Source organism: Dendronephthya gigantea, unplaced genomic scaffold (assembly GCF_004324835.1).
Source record: "Dendronephthya gigantea isolate DGI-Jeju-01 unplaced genomic scaffold, DenGig_1.0 000096F, whole genome shotgun sequence".
NCBI classification, from domain to species: Eukaryota; Metazoa; Cnidaria; class Anthozoa; order Malacalcyonacea; family Nephtheidae; genus Dendronephthya; species Dendronephthya gigantea.
The window spans coordinates 861235-885347 of NW_021163106.1; the positions used below are offsets into that span (position 1 = coordinate 861235).

The 24113-nt window shown below is 35.4% G+C and overlaps 3 protein-coding genes across 3 annotated transcripts; 2 read left to right on the plus strand and 1 right to left on the minus strand.

Moving 5' to 3' along the window:
• Positions 1-2219: 2219 nt before the first annotated feature.
• LOC114533985 lies at positions 2220-6854 on the plus strand (the record flags this gene model as incomplete). The annotated part of the gene is made up of 15 exons (XM_028555623.1): positions 2220-2882; positions 3164-3272; positions 3442-3662; positions 3774-3823; positions 4069-4150; positions 4611-4787; positions 5029-5174; positions 5266-5374; positions 5450-5533; positions 5610-5790; positions 5869-5958; positions 6066-6134; positions 6242-6311; positions 6422-6490; positions 6698-6854. Coding segments are annotated over exons 1-15 (2154 nt in total), but the record flags the coding sequence as incomplete, so codon positions are not given.
• Positions 6855-6869: 15 nt separating this feature from the next.
• LOC114534008 lies at positions 6870-8442 on the plus strand. Its single transcript, XM_028555648.1, has 2 exons — positions 6870-6884; positions 7046-8442. The coding sequence occupies exon 2, from the start codon at positions 7165-7167 to the stop codon at positions 7732-7734; it is 570 nt and encodes a 189-aa protein (XP_028411449.1). The 5' UTR covers positions 6870-6884; positions 7046-7164; the 3' UTR covers positions 7735-8442.
• A 3769-nt stretch (positions 8443-12211) lies between these two features.
• On the minus strand, positions 12212-15669 carry LOC114533986. The gene is made up of 6 exons (XM_028555624.1): positions 15467-15669; positions 14793-14952; positions 14160-14352; positions 13607-13754; positions 13300-13365; positions 12212-12987 (listed from the first exon to the last, which is right to left on the minus strand). Exons 4-6 carry the CDS (start codon positions 13710-13712, stop codon positions 12212-12214), a joined length of 948 nt encoding a protein of 315 aa, XP_028411425.1. The 5' UTR covers positions 13713-13754; positions 14160-14352; positions 14793-14952; positions 15467-15669.
• Positions 15670-24113: the final 8444 nt, after the last annotated feature.

The window sequence follows — 24113 nt, forward strand, 5'->3', positions numbered from 1 at the left end:
GCGTATAAACGTTAATTTACTCATGACAAGAATTTTTTTTATAGGCACAATCATTGAAAGAAATTAGTTGAAGATTAGTAGAATCTCGTTCGGTCAATGTCCCCATTATTTTATTTCACTGAAACAGCTTTATTTGTGTACGGGCACTTTTCTTTGGAAAACTTGAAATATTTCGCTTATTTCTTTTGAGTTGTGAATTTAGAATTATTTCCATGCACTTGATTGCTGAAAATTCAAAAAGAATCAAGGGGGAATTTTTCGGCTTTATAATTAGTAAAATTTTTGCCGGTGGAAGCAGGGCTGGGCACGGAGGAGTTGTCAAACTAAATCGAGGCCATGCAGTCGTTAGTTTGCAGCAACTTGGTGAAAGCTATAGGTTTTTGAAAACCCGAGAATGACCTTGATTTTGTACTCATTCAGCACTGATTGTTTGATATTTCCACTCGTATATTAGTGGGTTGTCGGCAAGGGACCGCCTGATAATCGCTTTATTGTTATATTGACGCCTGAATTAAATTTGCTTGTTAATTATGCGACTCTGACTGTTTGATATTTTACTTTAATGAAATGGTTTTGTCTTCAAGGGACCGCCTAAAATTTGCCTCTTTTACACGTGTAAGTTTGGAATTTACACAATGCAGAATACAATCAACGCCATCAGTCAAACGCGAATTCGTATTGTGTTTTAAGCCGGTTTTCCACTAGCGATATTTTTTGCCCGAAGCGACTTTATTCCTTTGTTTTAGAGCAATTTGTTCCAGATGGCTGCAGTTGAGAGCTCTGAAACAAAAGTAAATGTCGCTTCGCGCGAAAAATATCGCTAGTGGAAAACCGGCTTTAAGATGGAACTTCTTAAGCCAATAAATCTGTAGCAACAATAACATATTTAATATCAGCTTGCCATCTTAACAATTTAAATCTCTCATATTTAAATAGGCTTAAAGCAAGTCGGTTAAACACTGTTTCGTCTCTATTTTCGCCGTGTCCGATGCGGGTGCACTGCTCTGTGCTCTGAGCTATACGGTATAAGAAGCTAAAAACAAACGTGAAATTCATACACTTTATAAACTGTGATGTAATGCCAAACGTAGATAAGGTATTAAACACATGATTTTGAACATTTCGTTCGGCAATGAAAATAAATATTCCTGTTGACATTCGATAACACAATGCAATGTAATTATAGTCCTGAGTCCTTTTCACGTTAACACATGCATGCACTAGAAATTTTTACACAATATACGTCTACAGCAATATATAGTCCTGAGTCCTCCTGACTATATAATTTATTCTGTGATATAAGACGCAGCAGAAGTTATTACACCCATATATATTTACTACATGAGCAATATTGTCCTGGGTCTCACTGCATGGAGGATATCACACCATTATACAAGGGGGTCAAAAATTTGCGTCCAGTCAATATGGTTTTTGTCACATTGATGTATATGGACAGCACTGCATGTGCATAATCATGTTAAAGGATTTAACACAAATCGTCTTTGTTCTGATATATTTTATGACCTCTTTACGTTTCAAAGCGCTTTGACTTCTTCTGGCAAGAGTGATCCAGTTTTGGTATCACTCCAGTAGGAACATTTAATGCTTAATTTATTCTTTTTAGTAACATTCGCAATATCCAGAATTTTCAATCCGCCTCTTTAACATTTTCAGTGACGAACGAAAACCTTTACTTCAAAAATAATACACAACAGGATCAAAAATTGTGTTTAAAATTGGCAAAGGCGACGAAAAACAGAGCCGATTCGAATATAATTTGCTTAATCATTATTGCGGGAGCCGCGCAGGCAAGACACGAATTTTGCAAAGCAGCGGTTGCTGATGAGCCGTCCCTTATGTTTTGATACAGAAGAAAAGAACTACCCTTACCACTCTTTCTTCCACCATCAATCGCTGCCGGAACGGTTTGTCCATATTTCTGATATTAAAATAATAAAGTTTTGTAAGTTCATTGCCTCAGATAATTAATAATAACTGATGCCATTCAGGGGCCGTAAGATCGTTAAGTTGAAGGGCCGGTCTGAAGTTCATCCTTTTCGGCCTTCTGTTTACATGAGGAGCACGGAACCGGACGAATTTGAGATCCCCTAACAGGATGAATTCGCAATGCAAAAATATCAGGTCTAATTCTTGACTCTGTTCTATTCCTGTCGTCTTTCGTGTTAATGGAACTCAAGAAATACAGGAGCGTTTCGCTTTAAATACGTTTTATTGTCACCCGTTCCTCGTGTTCTAAATCACATATAGCGAGAGTTCTAAATTTTAGAACGTCGGATATATGTGACACAGGTGATCACCTAAGCATCCCTAGATGCTAATTTATGCCAGCGCATCAGCTCTACAGCAATATCACAAAATGGCGGACTGATATGGCAGAGCAAAGTCGTCGGATGAAGCGCTTTAAACCAAGCAAAGTCCGTGTTAAAACTCAATGTACAAGTGGAAAGAAGATAGTAAGGTCTATTACAGTCCAGACAACCCCAAGTGTTTCAGAAGAACCTGAAGAAGACAACAATTTGAATTTAGCCAATAATGCCATTGGAGAATCTACATATTTTGCGGATACGTTCGAGAATGCTTTGTCCGAAGGAAATGAAGCTCAAGGCCAGGTTGAACAACAAACATTGTCAAAGCATCATCAGCGAAGAGTAAAGGAATTTAACAAATGGGAAGCAGTGAGAGAACAATTGCTCAAAGCTGTAGTTGAAGAGGAAGTCATTTCCAGCCTGACATGTTTCGCATGCCCGAATGAAGCAGTATGTCGTTGTCTCGACTGTGGACCAAGGCAGTTCTTTTGCTTGGATTGCATTAAAATAGAGCACCACGAAAAAAACTACTTTCACATTCCAGAAATACACAAGGTTTGTTGATATTATGTTCTTAATTTATAAAATGATAATGAAATCATTTAATAAATATATTGACCACCATCTGAGATTAGTGAGATACTGTAGATATTTGGAGACATTATGAAAGACTCAGCTAAACATTCAATTTTATAAGGTCTCGACACTTATTGTTTATTGGCCTGTTCATCTGTTACTATAAAGACTTCTGAATATTGTAAAAGTATGTCAATATCTGACATGCTTATTTATTTTGTGCTTTGTTAATTTTTTCTTTTTCTTTGTTCTTTCTTTAGGATGGATGTTTTAGGCCTTTAATGATCAATCATAAGGAAATTTCACTAAAGCATCAAACAACATGCCCCACCTCTCAGTCAAGGGATATTGTTTGTGTTGATCAACATGGTAAGCTTATAATAGATTTAGTTTTAATACATACATACACCATACACACATGCACACCTCTTTTGTCGTAATGATAGCTTTTCTTCACTTCAATCAATTTGCACTACCTATAATGTATTGATTGTTTTCAAACCATTAATAATGTCATTTGTGTTACATTATTATGTAGGTTTCCAACACAAGAAATCCATCAGTTTCTGTAGTTGTGAACCAGATACCGTAACACTGGTTAAGTTGCAGTTATGGCCTGGATCTGCTGTCCGTCCTTTAGTTGCCTTTCATTTTAAGTTTTTGCTGCTTGCTGAAAAGTTTCTTCTTGAAAGTCATGTCTCGTTGTCAAAATTCTGCGACACTATGGGCCTTGGCAAATCATCACTACATCCTAAATGGGTATTAAGCAGTTATCATTTAATACAGTATCATTTGATAATTTTGATAGTGTATACATTTATTATTTACAGTGTAACCACACTCAATAAATTTTCATATTTTATCCTTTAGATTCAAAGTCTTTACAGAGTTTTAAATGATGATACTTTTGATGAATTCAGGTAAGTATTTTATTTTTAATACAATGTGGCACGAAAAAAACATAGTACGGTAACAACAAGTTAATTATTGTCCACGAGTTGGTTATCCTGTCCCTTAGTGTTCTTAACCCATTGCTGACTGCCTGGCAGCAATGGGTTTATAATATACTCTTCTTGCTATTAGGCTGGCTTTCAGGTTAATTGCAGTTATCTGCTTGGATAGATACCTTCCATAATCATAATACTGTGTACATTACCTGCTTTAGGTACCATAATCACTGTTTAAAATCCATTAAGTCACATCATGGGGAGCAAACTAATTACAAGATGTGCCCTTTATGCCCTCAGGTATAAAATGTTTCTTATATTCAATTAGTCATATAAATAGCATAATTTTGTGTATTATTATATTGTTGTAAGTAATGTATCTGAATTAGTCAAAAATAAAATAACTTGTGTCTATTTATTTTTATACTTATTGTTGTTAATTAGAGTAAAATTATTTGGTGCAGTGGTGTAGTACATGCTACACTGTATGCAAATTCCAAATCATCAGTATATTTATTCATTTCTTTAGAAATTCATTGTTTTCGCAATTTGAAAACAAGTAAATATTTGCTAACACGACAAGGTTGTTGGTCTGTCTATGTCACTGGTCTGGTGTTATACAGAGTAAAATATATAATGAGACTGGTTGGAGCAGGCCTTGGTGACATTGACATAATCTTTGGCTAACAACCCAAAACATGTGAAACCTACTGCACTCCTTCACTAACTTATCTTGACTTTCGCTATGTACTTGTTATAGACTGATGATGGTGGAATTCTTATTGAGTCCATGGATGGCTGTTTTGGCTTGGTGTGGAAAAAATCTGCTGGTGTAAATCTTTTCCCCCCACGACATAGTGGAACCTTCTTTGCAGAGCAAGAAAGTGTGGACAAGTTTGTTGATGATTATGGGAAAAAAGCTGAAGAAGCACCAACAGTAAGTAGTAGGCTAAAGCCTTTCTTGTCATGAACTGGTGCTTTCATTTCATATCTTTTTGTTTCACACCAGCTGCAACTAGCCTCTCAACCCATTTGCACCTGGAGCTTTCCTGCATGTATGTGACGAGTGAAATTGGCTAGCATTGGAGTAAAATGTGTTACAAAGCAGGTTGCAATTGGTATTGCTGGCAATAAGTTAACACATAATAAGTTATAACAATTCGTTTTTTTTTACCAAGGATTGCAATCAGTTCAAATCTGGAGAAATTGACACTATGTTAAGATCTAAGGGAAAGAACAAACTTTTTGACGAGAAAGGTGTTTTTGGTCGTGTGTGTAGACATGAATATCCGAAAGGATTTATCAGTATTAAACATGGAGAAAGGTCATTATGCTAGCTGTATCATTTCGATAGACATCTTTATAGTTAGTTCTGTTATTCCTTATTCTTTTTTGCATATTTTGTTTCTGTTTAGGATATCCTATTCGGTCTATGAAGTAGAACGTATGTTGTGTAATTCTGGTGACACTATTGATGTACGAGTTATGTATGACATTGGATGCACATTGTCATCACACTTGAAGGTAAAAATTTCATTTCCTGCAATTGTAATGCTGTATGAATGGATGACCAAGTTATAATTATGTATTCTTACATAGAAAAACCATCGTGTTGATATACTTGAAAGAATAGATCTTGCTATCCCAGTGTTTCATTGCTATGGTCACAAATCGTCATGTCAGGTAAAGTAATGTACTGTTACTAGCTAATATGTCTAAAGTTCATAAATGTTTGCTTACTTAATATTTATTGCTGTAGTTTTCTTATGGCCCCAGACGTAAGAAAGGTTATGGTCTTACTGATGGAGAAGGGATTGAAAGGTTATGGTCTTACTTAAGAGGGTTTTCATCCATGACAAAAGAGATGTCTGCAGGCCGTCGTGTGGATTTGCTGACAGATGCCCTGGTACATTATGCAGAACACCGCATTCAACAATTTGGTAACTTAGAACATCTAGCCATTCTATTGTGTTTTATCAAATGCAGTAGAAATCTAAGTAAATGCTTTTTTGAAAAAGGAACATCATTGCCCAAGAAAATGGAAAAAACTAAAAAACTTATGGTAAATGCCATGTTACAGTTGGAAGAAATGTTCTCAAAATTGACAGGTGATTGCTGTGGCATCTGAGAATGATTAATTAGTTTAAAAGTTGAAAATGATAATATGTAGATTGTAGATATTTAATTGTACAATACTTAAACACTTCATTTTTAGTGTCCTACGATGCTGATCTTGTCGAGTCTTGGAAGAAGCAGGAAGAATCGTTATTAAAAGAACGAGAAAGTGAGCTTATGCACTTGTATTAATACTTTCTAGAATTCTAGTCTGCAGTTTCTTGAAACTGGAACAATTAATGTTTATACTTGATTTGTAATATTTTTTAATGTTAGTGACGAAATCATCTTCCTTATCCTGGCAAGCAAAATATGTACAAAGTTTGTGTCAGCTACAAGAACTAAGGTATGAACGTAATTCCTTACGTTGTAAATTTTTCAAGCTACAAATTTATCATTCCCCAGGTACACATAATATTCCAATGTGCATTTTTCCCTTCTATCAATATTTTACAGATCAACCGTTGCCTCTTCCGATCACGATAATCACGAAGCCATTGCTAGTATTGTAAAGAAAATAAAAAAGTATGTCTTTTTCGTATAGAAGTCCTGCATTGCTTCTCCTTTTATTTTGCAAACAATATTTAACCACATTACAGACCATTAAAATACATAACTGTCATTTGTTATAATATAAATTAACTTGATTGGGAAGGAAGTCGGAAACAGCTTCCTATATAAGTAACGAGAGATGACGATTCCATCTCGTCTTATTTTTTTTTCGTAATTTAGCACATTGAAAGTTGTAGCCACAACGGAGAAAAGTTACAAAGTGCTACAAAGATGGAAACTAGGAGACGAAAATTTCAACAAAGCTGCAATTTCCATTGAAGAAGAGAGAAGAAGCTGCACAAACGAGCGACTGTACTCATTAGCAGTGGAGAGAATGTTCTTGATTCACTCAAGAAGAAGTATGCAGGTAAAAACGAAACACGTTTTACAGTTATAACGATTTCCTCTTCTCGTAAATGTGATGTCTGTACATACGTGAATTGGTTGTTTGTTTGGTTGATCACAGTTGTCTTTGCCTTAACTAACTTTTGATTAACCAAATGGAACATGGATTTTATGTTGATATAGACGGTCAAGCAATTGCTGCTAAGCTGTCTAAACAGATCACCAATAAGACGAATGCAATAAAAGCTACTGTGGCCAAATACAACGCTGCATTGGCTTATTGGAAGGATCCAATAGATGGAATGCCAGAACCGATAAACTTCGATGATGTGAAAGATCCAGAATCTCCTAGCTATCACCACTTAAGAGTTACAACTCCATCAGACGACAACATACCCTTAGAATTTAAAAGAAGTGCAATAGATTTACACAATTTCGTTGAACGATGCAAAGAAGAGATCGAGTATCTCGACCTAGAAATGGTGCGGTTGGTAGAGTACTTCCTCAAAATGAAAATGTCCTACCAGTCATGTTGCAATGAAGTGCAGGAAGAAGCAACTTCGGTTTATGCCAAAGGGCTCAACTGTATTTTTCAATCACGAATCCTTGAATGTGATAATAAACTTCACATGTTGGGTAAACTTTTCAAAGATAACATTCGCGAGGAGATGAAATGTTCCATTCCTAGTATGCAATGGAAATGCCAAAGTACTTTATTAGAACATGAAATTGCTCGTGAAGAAGGAACACTGGACGTTTCAGAATACTATTCTGCAGACAACGACGACGAAGACGACGTTTATTCAATGTACGATAGTTCCGACTCTGATTCGGAATCAATTTGGAACGACGAAGATATGAGCTGGGAATAATATAAAGAAAGCATGAAAACGAGGTTAAATACAATGGCAACGTCATTTTTATGCTTCATTTTATATTATTCTTTATAAAAGATTTTATATTATTCCTTTATAAAAGATTGAAATCATATATTTAAATTATTTCATTTGCTGTATATAAAAGTTAAATCCTAATACGGTGTTGTTCTGATTGTAATAGATAGTATTTTTGCAAGTCACCCACTATCTGTATATTGTTTTACAGCAGTTTTGCATAATCCCATCCATAGTACCGTAACAATTGGTGGGGCCAATCCCCCCTGTTGGTGCCTTGCAGATACCCTGGAAAATCTACTTTGGAACGACATTCAGTCATTAAGCTGAAGATAGCTATTATAGTGCTCATTTTACATTTTATAGTATTCTATAATATTATATAATATTCTATTATTCTATATTCTATATTGCAGTCTAGAAAGTTAGTGTGAAGGCATGCTTTGAATAGATGAAGGTGACACGAATTCGTTAATGCTATTAGTGCACAACTTCTGTAGTTTTCCTAATGACGAACAAAAAAGCGGCGTATGATGTAAGGAAGTAAGAGAGACCGAAGTGTATATAGGGTGCTGTGTGTGGAAAGCAGGTACTGTACCTATAGTAGAGCAGAATGTCAGGAAGCCACTGCATGATTAGGGACCAGTCATGCCGGGTGGAGCTGGAGCATCGAGATCGCGTGGCGGTGCGGGGAACCAAATATTTAAGGCAATCAAGGGGGGTATTGTCATTAAAACCGGGGGCTAAAACAATTTTATAGATACTTTGTAACATGCTACACACAATAAAAAATGTTACACACTTTGTAACATGTTTGCATATAATAATTAAAGAACCTTGTCTCTCTTTTGATCTTCAGTTCATGTTTTTATGTAATTGAAAATGGTCGGGCGTGAGGATGGGTGGGTTAAATAATATATGTTATTGAGAAATGAGGTGTCCCAAAAAGAGAAAATATGTAGAGGAATCTCCTCTAGTTCCCCACCTTAATAATGGCATCAATCAATACTATCCGTATTGTGATAACGGCAGGCCCGATTCTTATAGTAATATGCATGCAATTAAGAATATTACACATGACGAAAAAACATATTTGCAACTATTGCAAACCCTGTTGAAAAAGTGGCAATGGCCGCGAATACAGTATCGCAAACCTATAGCAAACGCAAACAACATTTTGCTATCATGGTTTGCAGCGCGTGCAAACCTAGCAGGAAAGTAGACAAAATTAGACAATTACAGGCTCCAAAATATGCGCTATACATACCGTTAGATTATACAGCACCCTAAAAACATCACAAAGCACCCTTTAATAATGCGTCACTAACTTTCATCCAGGCCCCTGGTGATAAGATCCCGGCATTGCCGCAAAACTTAGCAGCAACAGGCCGCAAAAGAAAATGGGCTCGATTTCCATAATTGATTTCCATATAAGAGTACCGAAATGACGTGATTAAATGAGAATAATGCTGATGTGTTTTGTATTGAATTTACCTTCCTGACGTCAGTGTCGTACGTAAAAGGCGTCTATAATTGGCTTTGTTTTACGCATTATTAGTGTTATTGGCGTTATCACCGTTACTGGCGTTATTAGCGTAATTGCCTTTACTGGTGTTATTGGTGTTATTGCCGTTATTACCGTTATTGCCGTTATTAGCGTTATTGCCGTTATTAGCGTTATTGCCGTTATTAGCGTTATTGCCGTTATTAGCGTTATTGCCGTTATTAGCGTTATTGCCGTTATTGGTGTTATTACTGTTATTGGCGTTATTGGTGTTATTACCGTTATTGGCGTTATTCTGTTATTGGTGTTATTGGCGTTATTACCGTTATTGCCGTTATTGGTGTTATTGCCGTTATTACCGTTATTGCCGTTATTGGTGTTATTGCCGTTATTAGCGTTATTGCCGTTATTGTCGTTATTGCCGTTATTAGCGTTATTGCCGTTATTAGCGTTATTGCCGTTATCAGCATTATTGCCGTTATTGGTGTTATTACTGTTATTGGCATTATTGGTGTTATTACCGTTATTGATGTGATTACCGTTATTAGCGTTATTGCCGTTATTAGCGTTATCGCCGTTATTAGCGTTATTACCGTTATTGCCGTTATTAGCGTTATTGCCGTTATTAGCGTTATTACCGTTATTGCCGTTATTGGTGTTATTGCCGTTATTACCGTTATTGCCGTTATTGTCGTTATTGTCGTTATTACCGTTATTGCCGTTATTAGCGTTATTGCTGTTATTAGCGTTATTGCCGTTATTAGCGTTATTGCCGTTATAACACCAATATATACGCAAATAACACCAATAACGCCAATAACGCCAATAACACCAATAGCACCAATAGCACCAATAGCACCAATAGCACCAATAGCACCAATAACACCATTAAACCATTAACACTAATAACACCAATAACACCAATAACGCCAATAACACCAATAACACCATTAACACCAATAACACCAATAGCACCAATAACGCCAATAACACCAATAACACCATTAACACCAATAGCGCCAATAACACCAATAACACCAATAACACCAATAGCACCAATAACATTAATAACGCCAATAACACCAATAACGCCAATAACACCAATAACACCAATAACACCAATAACGTTAATAACACCAATAACGCCAATAACACCAATAACGGCAATAACGGTATATTAACGGCAATAACGCTAATAACGGCAATAACGCTAATAACACCAAAAACGGCAGTAACGGCAATATTATTATTATTATTATTATTATTATTATTATTATTATCATTATCATTATCATTATCATTATTATTATTATTATTATTATTATTATTATTATTATTATTATTATTATTATTATCATTATTATTATCATTATTATTATTATTATTATTATTATTATTATTATTATTATTATTATTATTATCATTATTATTATATGAATTCATATTATCATTATCATTATCATTATTATTATTATTATTATTATTATTATTATTATTATTATTAGAATTAATGTACCCAAATCAAAGTCATGTAAAATATATTATTCGAAAAATTATTAATATTGCTATTAGATCGACATACTATATTTTCTGCTGTAGAAACAAAGAATGGTCCAAACCAGATTTGATGAAATTCTAATTTTGTATTTAACATACAAAAGAACTATATATATAGTATTCTGTAATGTAATTGTGTATTGTAACCATTATCTTATCTCCATATATCAAGTAGCCAATTGTAAATTACCTTTAAAAGAGAGATTTTCAATTGTACGTATAAGAGAAAAAAATCAATAAAGTTTTCATTATTATTATTATTATTATTATTATTATTATTATTATTATTATTATTATTATTATTATATGAATTCATATTAATAATAATAATAATAATAATAATAATAATAATAATAATATTATTATTATTATTATTATTATTATTATTATTATTATTATTATTATTATTATTAATATTATTATTATTATTATTATTAAAGGAAAATTACATCGCAGCCCTAAGGCTGAATTACGTAATATTTAATACAATTTCTCAGAGAGAATGTGGATTCGACAGTGTTTCCCAAACGTGAAAAGGGCACACAGTAACCATGTTTATTATTATCAAGGAATTCGTAGGGTGATGTCTGGCGAGAGTGAGAACTCGTCTGAAACTAATATGTTGCCGTCATCGGAGACGCAAGGTAAGCTACAATATAAATTAAAACATTTGTTGAAATGAATGATGTACGTGATAGCTTCAGTTAGGACTTAGGTCATTGACCCAACCAGGTTATGCACCTATCAATTTAGCCCCAGGGTGGGGTGTCTTACCTTGGGCCAGGGGATCTTGACTTTTTTTGCTACAAAGTGTCAATTTCCCACCCCAGGGCCAGTCTGCAGAGTTAGGCACCTTTCAAGCACCTTTTTGCTTTCCGAAAATTTGATAAGCAGCATATAGCAACCCCTCCATACGGTCAAAGTCCCCACTCTCGTGGCATCTTCAGTGTTCAATTCCCCTGGGTATGCCCCCCCCATGGGGCTAAACATTGATAGGTGCATTAGTATTCTGTGCAACTATGGTCCAATATTAACAGGTGTTGTTGGCAAACACTAATACATTTAATTTTGATAACCTACAATATCCAATTGGCCACAAGTTGTTGACCATCACGACCATGTCATCAGTTTTTCTACAATATTTCATTTCATTTTGTTTGTTTTTGTTGTAGTTAGTCAAACCAATAAACAAAAAACAACTGTACTGTATGAAATACCAAGAAGAAATACCAATGCTAAAATAGAAACATAAAATTACAAAATGTAGAAATAAGTAATTATACTTACGGATATAATATTATTTGACCAGATAAGAAATGTGACAGGTATTATAGCAAACTCTGGTGACCATACTACAGGATACACTTATTTACATTTATGGAATCATAAATATAACTATATGAAGCCATACTCGTTTAAAATAGCATAAATTTGGTCATGGAATGGCTCAGGAAGATTTACTGTTGTCTTAGTCTTAAGCAACAATGTTTTTTGTAAAAATAGGAAACTACTTGAATTATTCTCCTTTGTAATAATATTCAAAGTGTCAATAGATACTTTGTTTTTTGACATAATAAGCTTGAATGTCAACTTGTCTTCAGTTGCATTTAACCAATATCCCCAAATTTGTTGTTGAGAATGCTGGTTTAGAAGATCAGACATCTTGTCAGGAAAATAAAACAGCCAATAAGCATCTTCTGTGTCAGTATAGACAGGCAGGATGTATCCCTTATGATTAGAAAATGATTTATAATTGGCTGCCAAAGCAGTCAATGCATCTTCTGTGAAGCAATTTCTGTAATTTGTTGTTAACAGATTATACTCCATGTCAGTGAGTGCAAGATCTGTGACTTCCATATCACTCTCCTCGATGCAAATTTGGTCAGTCACCACTTGTAAAGCTTTTTCTTGGTCAACCACCTTACATAAAATATGTTGAAGTTCAGCTTGTTGGGGGTCGATTTCTTCAGTTACTGCAGCATCAGAATGTGTGATGCTAGGCTCTGGTTCAAGTTGAAAAACTATGCCTTCTTGAGCATTCATTATTGCTTTAACTTTCTCTTCCCCATAGTTATTTGGCTTTCTAAACTCTATTCCATTAGGAAGACCAGTTACTGTGAAACCTTTTTTCAGGTATGGCACACGAGAACCAGGTTTCCCACATGCTTCACCTATTATAACATTTAAAGAAAACTTATTATAGATGATTCAATTATTAATTACTTTTAATGTAGGATACTAAAATCCCAGTCACTGGATATTTATTTAGCAATTAACCCGTTGCTACTAGGAGCTTTCCCTTGATGAATAAAATCATCTGGCATTAGACAGAGTAAAATCTACGAAAGGGCTAGTTGCAGCCCGCCTGGGCAGCGATGGGGTTAATATGCCATGTGATACTACTAGTTTACCCTGCACACTTAGCTTTTATAGCAAAATTCATAAAAACAAATTTAGCATACATTTCAAATTAAAATACTCACTGTACTTCTTGTTAAACAAGTCTCTTACATCTTTATTAGTGTAGTTTGGACCCCTATTTGTTGTATCTAAAATAAACATAATATACTGTAGTGTCAAAGTGGCACTACTGACAGCAGGCTAGCATGTGTCACTACAGACTCTACGCGAACGCACAAGATGGCTGTGGGTAGAGTTTGTGCATTGCAATTCTACATAAAGCCCTTTTGTGCATATGTGTAGAGTGTGCACAGAGGCTAACAGCATATCTGTTCATCCTCAAAGGCCTGGTTGCGAGCATTTAAATTTTTATGCTAAAAATACGCTTACCGAAAAAATTCATGAACTTCAATGCCACTGCATTATCTTGCAGCAGAAACTGTGCTCCTTTTGCTGATCCATACTGGTTAACAGTCCCAGTTCCAGAGTCGTGCATAAGAACTGCTGATTCACATCCCAGGCTTTCAAGATATGTTAGCTAAGAATTAAAGATATTAAAATTATTAAATAATTATTCTATTATAATTAACCCATGGGCTTTTCCTTTATGACTGATGAGTATAATCACCTGAGTCCCTTACATGAGATATAGTAAAATCTGTTAATTAAGCCATGGCCAGCAAGGCCACCTATAACTGGCCACAGATTTTACCCTGTCTAATACCAGGCAATTTTACTTGTCACAAGAAAGCTCCCACCAGCAATGAGTTAGTGGTAGTGGTAACGGCAAATAAAATACCATATAGCAAACAAATTTAAAAATGCAGTCATCATTTTAAAAAATGCATTCATCATTTTAAAAAATGCATTCATCATCATCTTAACAGGGGTATCCACAGTTATGGTTAGTTATATTTTGGACTACAATATATTATCTTTTCACCTCTTTAATGAGATTTTTTTTTGACTTTGCAATTTTTTTTTTTTCTCTTCCAATGTTATCAGTGACGGCACAACTCTTTTAATATTCTTAGCTTCATTCTTCCAAACACTTCGTTCACTATCACTCAGAGACTGCCACTTTGTTGCAACAAAGGTCATTTTCTCAGATTTTGACTCAATTTTCTTACATTCATCTACAAAGAAAATGACATACACTGTAGTCATTGATGAACATTCCTCACTAATTAACCAGTTGCCAGTGAGGCCGGTGGCAACAAGCAGCTCGATAGATTAAGCTGCTCAACAGATTTTACCCTGTCTAGCACCAGATGATTGCAGTGGCATAGCCAGCCCGACTATTTTGATCATGCTATGCAAATTTTTCTATGTTTATATAGATTTTTAAATAAATTAATAAATGAAAATATTGCATTGCATGACCAAATAGTTGGGCTGGCTACGCCACTGAATTGCACTCATCATGCAAAAACTCCAGCCAGCAATGGGACCGGGTTAATCTACCAAAGATGCTGTATTACTAACACCAGTCGTAGAACTTACAGCTAGTTACAAATACATGTAGTATAAATAAGCTTTTTTATCCAGAGCTTTTCATATTGCTATGCTCTCATACCTGAGCTGAGGAGTTTTGATGTAAATATGTTGAAACCTGAAGTTGAACGCTTTAGCGGAGGACCTTTAACAACATGGCTTTCTGATTGCCCAGTATCTTCTTGCATGGTTTCTACTCCTTCCACTACTTTTCTTTTCCTTCTCTCATTTCCAATCCACTTCTGTAACATTATATATGTAAAATTTTTTTACTTTTAATTAGCCAAATTTGAAATTTCCAAACACTGTATAAATTGTTTTTCTAGCCAATTTAAAGTAGGTTAGGTAGGGGAAGGGACATGTCATGGCAAAAGACTTTCGATGGGAAAGCAAAATCACATGGTGATAATAATAATACTACATAAAGAACACATTTATCATTCGTTGGAATCTGCCAGGGCAGTGAGTATACAGTATATTATTCACAGTTGATTACATTCCGCGCGGCCATACTTTATCATACTATGAACTTATGCAAATTAAGCAATGGATTATGGATTATTCATGAATTTTAATAAACTGTCCGGAACTGTTCGGAATTTTTATACCAGCACAATGTCAATACCTATTGTCCTATTTCAATAACTGTATTAACGAGATAGTATCAGTGTGAATGAGCAAAAGGGGATGTGTATGTGACTATGTCATACACGATTTTTATCAAAAAATATTAAACAATATGATTGTAAATGTTACCTTAACTCTTTCGTAGCTTAACCCAACCTCATCAGCAGCTCGCATTATCGTTTTGTGCATATCCTTTGCTGTAGTTTTCATACCGCTGTCATAAAAAGACCTTAGGACACGCTTTTGCTCGTCAGTTAAAACATCATAACTTCTCGAATGAGTCGCCATATTGACAAACCGCGCAAAAGAGAAAAAAATACGTAGAGCTACCTTAATGAATACCTCACAGGATGCTTAGGTGATCACCTGTGTCACATATATCCGACGTTCTAAAATTTAGAACTCTTGCTATATGTGATTTAGAACACGAGGAACGGGTGTTATTGTAATCACAATAAACAAATAACAACGAGGGCGGGCAGTCGCCATCTTGTTCTGTCCCCGTCCTATTTCTTCTCGAACACCTCATGTATTACAAATCAAACTTTACCTGCATGCGTAATACAACACCCCCTTTTTTAATGATGGTTTTAGAACCAAACAAAACTCAACAATAACAATTTAAACACATGATGCGGTTCTTGCATTACGTCCCTGCAAAATGAGTACACATAATCTGGTTTGTGAGCAGTTTTATCACACGTCCTGCATGAGCGTGATCGGGTGAACATAGAAACAGGATCTGGTCGCGTCCCGACTACCGTCATATCTCCATTAGACTCCTTCCAGGTATCTTTTGTGTCTTGGCAAGCGGGTGGCAATAATGTGACAGACAGTGTTACAGCTGATTGTGGGTTATCATGTCGGAACGGTTCTGTTGTTTTATGTCGCAGATCAGGTGCTGGTGTGCTACCGTTGCCAAAATAGTGTCCAGAACTACCAGACGATATCTGCGGTTGTGGTCGTTGCTGTTTAATGACGGAGTGACGTGCTTTGATGTCGTACGTATTTCATCTCAATCTTCTGTTACTTCTGTGGTTAACGATCCAAAATGAGTCCGGTGTAGTATCTTTAGATTTCATGAAGGCATGAAACCTGGTTTCTTCTTATCTGAGCCATCGTCTGTGAACTAGATAGGTTAGTTGGGCATGTATCGAACTTTCCCTTTCTTCGTTGTCTTCAGGTGAGCCGAACGCTTGCCATTAAGATAAGTTTTCTGCTCGTCAGTCAAAGGTACCAGTGCCATGTTCATACTAAGAAGCGTGTTAATCCTCCTATTGAAGAAGAGCTCGGACGGCGATGGCAGTTTGCCACTTATTGGGATATCAAGGTAAGTCGTAAGGGCCTTTGTGATCCCAATGTCACTTGTGCTTTTCTTTAAGTTGCGTTTAACAGTCTCAAGTGGTGCTACAGGCTCGATGTCACATGCATGGGCAATGTCAAGCTGTTCGCAAAAACCTCTAAGATCTTCAGATTTGAAGCACGGGCCAGTATCTAAAGAGTATCTTTTCCGGCAGTCCACATTAATTTTTCTGAAATTTGCGTTTAGCATCTTCACCACTGCAGCAGTTGTTGCAGCATTCAATGTGTCATAAGTGATGAAACCGGAGAAGTAAACAATTATGACCAGTGCGTGTTTTCCTTGGAATTCAAACTGACCCTTACCGATGACTTCCATGGGATGTGAAGAGGCGATTTGTCGTTCTTGAATTCTGGAGTTGCCGTATCTTTGACATACATCGCCTCTCTGGGGGACAGGGTGTTCAGCAAAGAACTTTGATGACTTGTGCAATGTTGATATCAAGGCCCGGTATTTCTCTATATAGCTTTGCTGTGGTCTACAAGGCGCGACAAGGTTCAGCAAAGGACACACTCTTAGAACGCACGTACTTAACATGGATATCGTAGATTGAGAGACGTAGAAGCATTCTCTGTAAGCGCGTTGGTGCCAAGCTAATTGGTTTCCAGAAGATAGAGTGTTGTGGTTTGTGGTCTTTGTGTACTGTCACTTTGCGTCCAAACGTGTATCTGTGTAATTTCTAGCAGGCGAACAGAATTTTCTTGATTGCGCATTTGTCGGGGTTAAACATCAGCCCGGCTTGATGTGCTTTCTCAACCATCTCTAGGAGGTCCTGGCGATCTTCCGCTTGGTGAGCAACGTAGGTCGGATAGAAATAAGCCTTTATCTTTGAGCCCCCACCTCAATTAAACACAGACTTTTACCAAGAGGTCAGAGCCCTAAAATAATTTGCTTAGAAAGAACGATAGACTAAAGCTATATGGTTGCACTCCCCCTAATTCGTTTCAACCTGATCCAATTTTCTATCGAGTTGCTTCATGGCTATCGAGTTGCTTTCTCCAGCACCTTGTTATAAAATGAACGTTATACAAGGATTTTTTAAAAGGCTTCATGGCTTTCTCCAGCACCTTCTTATTTTACAAAATATTTGTGATAGCTTTAGTTGCTAAGTATCTAATATGATAAGGGTATAGTGTTAGCACTAACAGGTTTTAATAAAATATACGGATTGAAGCAAAGCGATATATAAGCGATAAGAGGAGAGATGGGTAATATGCGAGTTATTGTAGATGGTTTCTTTTTCCGGTTTCACTTTTTAAAATATGGTTGTATTTGGGGTAGCCGCTCGAAATTGGCTCGAATTACACCATGTGTATAATCTGTCTGGGCGAATAAGGACAAAAAAAGAATGGTCTTTTCATACGGAGCGTGGTTCGACGTAACAGAATAAAGTGATGAAAGTAGTTGCTTGCTCTCATTTGAACATTCAAAGCTTATGGTATTCACAACCACTGCGTTTGAAGAATAATGATCAACTAATGGTAAGTCATTTATTGCCGATAACGAATTAGTAATATATTTCTGCGCAATATAAATTTCTGCATATTACCTAGCTAACTGTCATATGTTTCAATTTGTGTCCGAATGGTCTATAATTTCGACAGTATAGTTTTATTCCCTATGCAGTTAACATGTACAAATGCTCGTATTCAACTTAATGCAGTTTACTGCGAACTTGCAGTTCATCTCGCGTTGGCAGAGTGGTACCTGTTAAAACCCTGAAATCTCAGTAAGAAAGATGGAAATCAACTTTGACACGCCAATTTCCGCATTTTAACTATACGATTCGATTCGATAATATACACGCACCAAACTGGAGACACCTGCCTATATACACTGTTATTTTGAGGGAGTTATTTTAACTCCTAAAATAGGAGTTACGGAAAAAGGTACAGAACAACTCACTTTTTGGAGTTAAAAGTAACTCCAGATTTGGAGTAAAATATTAACTCCGTTTTTGCAGTCAGAATAACTATCATTTAGGGGTTAAAATGTAACTCTTAAAAAGGAGTTAAGCAGTGGTAACTCCACTATCGGAGTTTTATTATTTCTACTTTCAGAGTTCTGATGCAAATTGTGTTTGTGTATTGGATTATTAAACTAAAAACATTAAAGCCAAAGGTTCTCGTAGTGTCATATTGGTAAATTTATCTCACAAAATTTCTTATTATCAATTCACATGCATTTGTATAATATTGTGAGTTGTATATTTGAAAAGACAGATCAATACAAAAGCTCTGAATTGCTATATTAATTGTCTGAAAGGATCACCTTTTCATAGCCCACTTTTAACATCAGTTGTTGCTTTTAACCTCAATAATACTCTTCCTATACCCTAAATTATGAATTACTTCTGAAAGACTTTGATTACTGTAAATTTTAAAGTGATAAAATGACCTATTTAATATTGATTTTTGCATTTGGCCCGCTTGAAATGCATCCGGCCCGGTGTGAAATGTGAATAAAACGGCCAAACCAAAGCAACGTAAGGCTAAAATGTGTAAAAACCTTTCCGGAAAAGGCTAAAAGTATGTTAGAAATAAAAAACATACCCGAAAAACGTCTTAGTTTGGATTTTTACTCCTTTTTCGCTGCATTTTACGTTTGTTTTTCTAGTCGATTTGCCCGAATTTGCCGTGATTTAGTTGCTATGGTAACAATATCTGCCATTTCATTGGCTGTTTCCCGACTAGGATATCCTTTTAAGGAGTTGTTGACGTATTAAAATTCTGAAATGGCTTGTAGCCTTGTAGATTGCAGAAATTATAGTTTTTATATAGTTATTTGCTAATTTTTTTGCTTTTTTTGTGTTTCATGAAGTCAATAATGTAAAGGTAAAAAATATAAACACGTTCTATACCGCAGCTTCAGCCCGGAGGCAAAAATCTGTGCTCTCGGTCTCGAAAACTTCCCTCGGCCTACGGCAAAGGTTAAAAAATAAACACAATCATTATATTTTACCGGCAGCTTCGGCCCGGATACAAAAAACTTTGCCGACGGTCTCGAAAACGGAAATAACGACCTCACAGCCAGAAATAACATATATAATCAATAGATCATCGTCAGCCCTGCCATTTTTCCCTATTTTATGGGGGGAATGGCTTTGATATACAGATGAACAGAACAGCCTTATAAACTTGAACTTAAAAGTTAAATGCCGTAGGAAGAAACTTTATACATCGGGATGAAGAAAGCGATATAAGTTAAAATATAGGGTTTAGAAGTCAAATTATATTAGTGGCACAAACATTCGTAATTTTTACAAGCCTTTTCCGCCTTTTTCACTCCAGAGTTAAATCAATTCACGTTTATAAGACTAAAATTTATAATAAACTATTAACCCGCTCCTCTTGTGCACGCCATTTTGAATTTTATTTAACTCCAAAAAGAGAGTTGAATTTTTATCACCCCCAAACAAGGGTAATAGGTGAGTCAAAATAACTCATAAAAGAGGGTTAGATTGCCTAACTCCCCCGAAAGGAGTTAATTCTGCATAGTTAATAAGGTCTAAAAATTATTAACCCCTCAAAGAGAGTTATTTTTACTCCAAAACTATATTAAATTTTTAACTCCACTAAAAAAGGATAATGGGAGAGTTAAAATAACTCCCTGAAAATAACAGTGTATAAACTGTTTAATTTACTTCATTAATAAGTAAGACGTTTTTCATTATTTTAGCACTAATCTATTTTATCATGCATTGCTCAGCAACCTGAAGGCTCATGCCGTGTATAATAATATAAACTTCTTTCTGAATTAAAATCTTCAACATGACAGAGACTTGAACGTAATGATGACGATAAGTTACCATGCGTAATACTAATTATTTTTACTAAAAATATTATCTCGTATTGCGCATATAACCGTTACACAGGCTAAATTTCGATCCGGCTCCCATGAAAAAGGATATAGACATTTTATGTCGTTTTTAATCATATAATAACTGTATCGAATTTTTATAGTGAGTTAAAGAAATTGATGCTTGGCTAGAGCTGAAATTAGTTGTATACCACATATTTGCTAATAATAATTTGCTAAACCTTAAAATAAAAAAAATGTTTCATCATCCACTCCCCTAGCCTTTAACTAAGCTCTATTCTCATATCATGCAAGTCCAAGTACTTTGTCCAAGTTTCATTTTTCATGACGAAAGTATGTTATCATCTCAATACTCCTCATTGTTCTCTTTTTATCAACATTCACAATATCCAGAATTTTTAACTCGCGTTTTCAACATTTTCAGTGATAAACGAAAACCCTTACTGCGAAAATAATACACGACAGGATCTATAATTGTATTTAACAATGGTAAAAAGGCCGTAAAACAAACCGCACGATAAAACTGAGCAGGATTTTTTTCTTTTTTAACAATCATAGTGGTGACTGTTAGTGGTAACCAACATGCTCCAAAACTTCCCGCGATCATCAACAAGGAACGTAACGTTCTAAACTCATGTGAGGCCGCCTGCAGTTCACCGGTGACAGCAAAAGCTTGTTGAGCCAAACGATTGGCGTGTTTCCTGCCCAAATGGTACATGTACACAGTTAATACAATGGATGACGCAATGTAAAATGCAACAATGTAGCGTGTGATCTTTAGATCGGATATCACGTTGGAGATCAAGCTCCCTACACCCAGGATAAGAAGAATAAAAGCGACGAACCATATAGCGCCGACCATAGTTATAGCTCGTTTAAAACTCACTATGGTGGGATACTTTAAAGATCTCACGATAGAGATAAACCGGTTAAGTGTCAGAAGAAAAACGTTCCCCGTAGTCGCTAAGGCAAAAAATTTGCCTAATGTGAAAGATATATTGAATACAGAGTAATATATGTTGTATATCCAAAGAGGAGCTGACAGGAGATCTATCAAGGCATCTGCCACAGCCAGGCTCAATACAAATATATTAGCTGGGATTTCTGAAAACCCTTCTGTGAAGATGATGGACAGAATCAAGAAGACATTTAGAACAAATCCAATAAATGCAAATATTACGACAAAAGCAATAGTGCATACAATTTCCTCTTCACTTAGGTACATGGACAACATTATTATTTTTACTTCCACCGTGTAGGTTGACTTCAAATGTTTCAAATCTTTCCACAGGCCATTCTCCTGTATTTATAGCCTTGCTTATCTCTTTATGTCTGCGTCTTGATTATACTTGAATTCCAGGCGTTCTGCACAAGGCGTTGGAAGCCTGAGAACATAAATACCTCTCAGTATATACTATACAAAGCGATAGAATGTGAAAAAGCAAATGCTGCTGCAATGAAATACCCACTTATATCAAATCGACTCCATTTTAAATGGCTAAATATAGAGTCCAATACTGCATGAGGAAGGCGGAGTCTTTAAAATGGCTTTCCCTATCAAACAATGAGCTTAATGGATGAAATGGATTTAGCAGGTGATTAAAATTCGAGTCAAAAGACGCCGTACATAAAGGGATTTTTACAGCAACCTAATTACTTACAAGATATCAAACACTAAATCTATAATCCAGGTCTCGATGTTTGAATGAATATTGTTAGTATTTTTTAGTCATGTTTCCTTTGCATTGACATGCAATATTTTATTGAACTTAACTATAAGTATATACATTAATTATGCTCTAATTACACTGTAAATTCAAAAGAGTCGTTTTGACCAGGGCGAGTCATTTCAACACCTTTATTCAAAATGTCATTTTTACTCTTCTAATGTGTCGTTTCGACTCTAATAGTCGTTTTAACTCCAACATTGGGTTAAAATGACAATTCGGAGGACTCGTTTAGTTCTTTTGAAGGGTCACAAGACTCTCGCAAGAGTCAATAGACTCTTAAATAGAGTTCACATGGAGTCATGTGACTCGTTCTTGGAGCCATATGACTCTTTGTTGGAGTGGTGGAACTCTTTCTTAGAGTCATTCTGGCTTTTATAACAGCCACTAATATACAAAACAAATAATTTGTTTAAAATATTAAATTGAGGTCATTAGGCATGTTACGTGTATTACAAATCCTTTGTATATTTGAAGCAAATAACCAGTCAACACATTAAAAAAATACTCAATTATTATGACACAAATACACTTGATATTAGTTGTTATCGTTTTTTCATGTATTGAGAAAGTCTTATAAATTTGTTAAGTTGCTTATAAGTGTATGTTTGTGTCCGTCTATTTGTAAATTAGTTGTGGAACCCCGTTATTGGAGACATATCTCTGTGTGGTGATTCCAGCCATTGCATGTGTGTAGTTCATTTGCATGTAGTTTATGCATGTGTAGTTCATTCGAACTTTTTAACATAGCAAATTTATAAAATGAAATAAATATGAAAAAATATATTACACTGCATGCATATAGGTTTTATATTTCTTGAAAATGTCAGCTGGAACAGGATATGCACACATAAAAATATATTATACATAAATCCACTTTAATAGTTCTGACTCATGCTGATAAGTATATGCTGATATAAAAATGACTTAATGACAAATAATCAACAAACGTTCTGATTGGCTAAGACAGAAAGTTTGAATTTCAATGAGAACGTCAGCAATTTAACTGTCATTTCGTAAACCTTTTTGTAAAAGCGTTTCATAAACTTTGTGCAAAGTAAAACGGGAAGAAACAAGATATGTGAAGCACAACAGATAGCAAAGATGAACAGGGATACAATCAAGACCGAAAGCCGTGTAAGAGAAATAATTCATAATCTGCAAGCTTATAAGTGTTTTCAAAGGGTGCGTGTTTACTTTGTTTCTTTCGTATTTGCTTCGCAGTAAGGATGAGCTGTATTTGTATAATTTTCAGCTTTTTATGTTGTTTATTTGTTTAATTTTCAGCTTTTTATGCAAACGGATAAACCTGTGAGAGGCTATACACCTTTGCTTTAACTCCAAAAAGTGTTTTTGAAAGTGTAATGTGAATTTTGATATAAAAAATACACACTATGTCTATGAAGTATAAAACATTTAGCTGTCCACTGTAATTGCAGAATAAAATAACATTTGAGGCTTTTTCTTTGTCTCTGAAGTTTTGTACTGTTTTAATCGTTTGAAAATTGCTGCTAACATATGGCCATTTACGATATTTTAATTTTAAAAATGTATATCCAACCCAGACCCGGACATTTGACAGATGGCCTGTTGGCCGATATTTTAAAGCCTGCATGCTTATATATAGATATTTATTATATATAATTTCTCTTCAAAGAAACCTATTTGCGGGATGCATGTATGGTATGCTGTAATACTCACTGCATATACATTATTAAACATCGTTTACTCAAACTCTGCTTTTGTATTATATGCAAGCTTCATGAAACTAATATTGGTGACTGTACAGTACTATAGTAAAATTGATGCCACAGAATAGTCGTAATGACCTCAAATAAGAGTAAAATCGATGTCAAAAAGGAGTGGAAAT

Coding starts and splice junctions, on each gene's coding strand:
- LOC114534008 (XM_028555648.1), top strand. CDS start 7,165: ATGCCAGAACCGATAAACTTCGATGATGTGAAAGATCCAGAATCTCCT.
- LOC114533986 (XM_028555624.1), bottom strand. CDS start 13,712: ATGCACGACTCTGGAACTGGGACTGTTAACCAGTATGGATCAGCAAAA. Junction 13,366..13,606: donor GAAGTTCATGAATTTTTTCG/GTAAGCGTATTT, acceptor TGTTTATTTTAG/ATACAACAAATAGGGGTCCA. Junction 12,988..13,299: donor CTTGTTTAACAAGAAGTACA/GTGAGTATTTTA, acceptor ATGTTATAATAG/GTGAAGCATGTGGGAAACCT.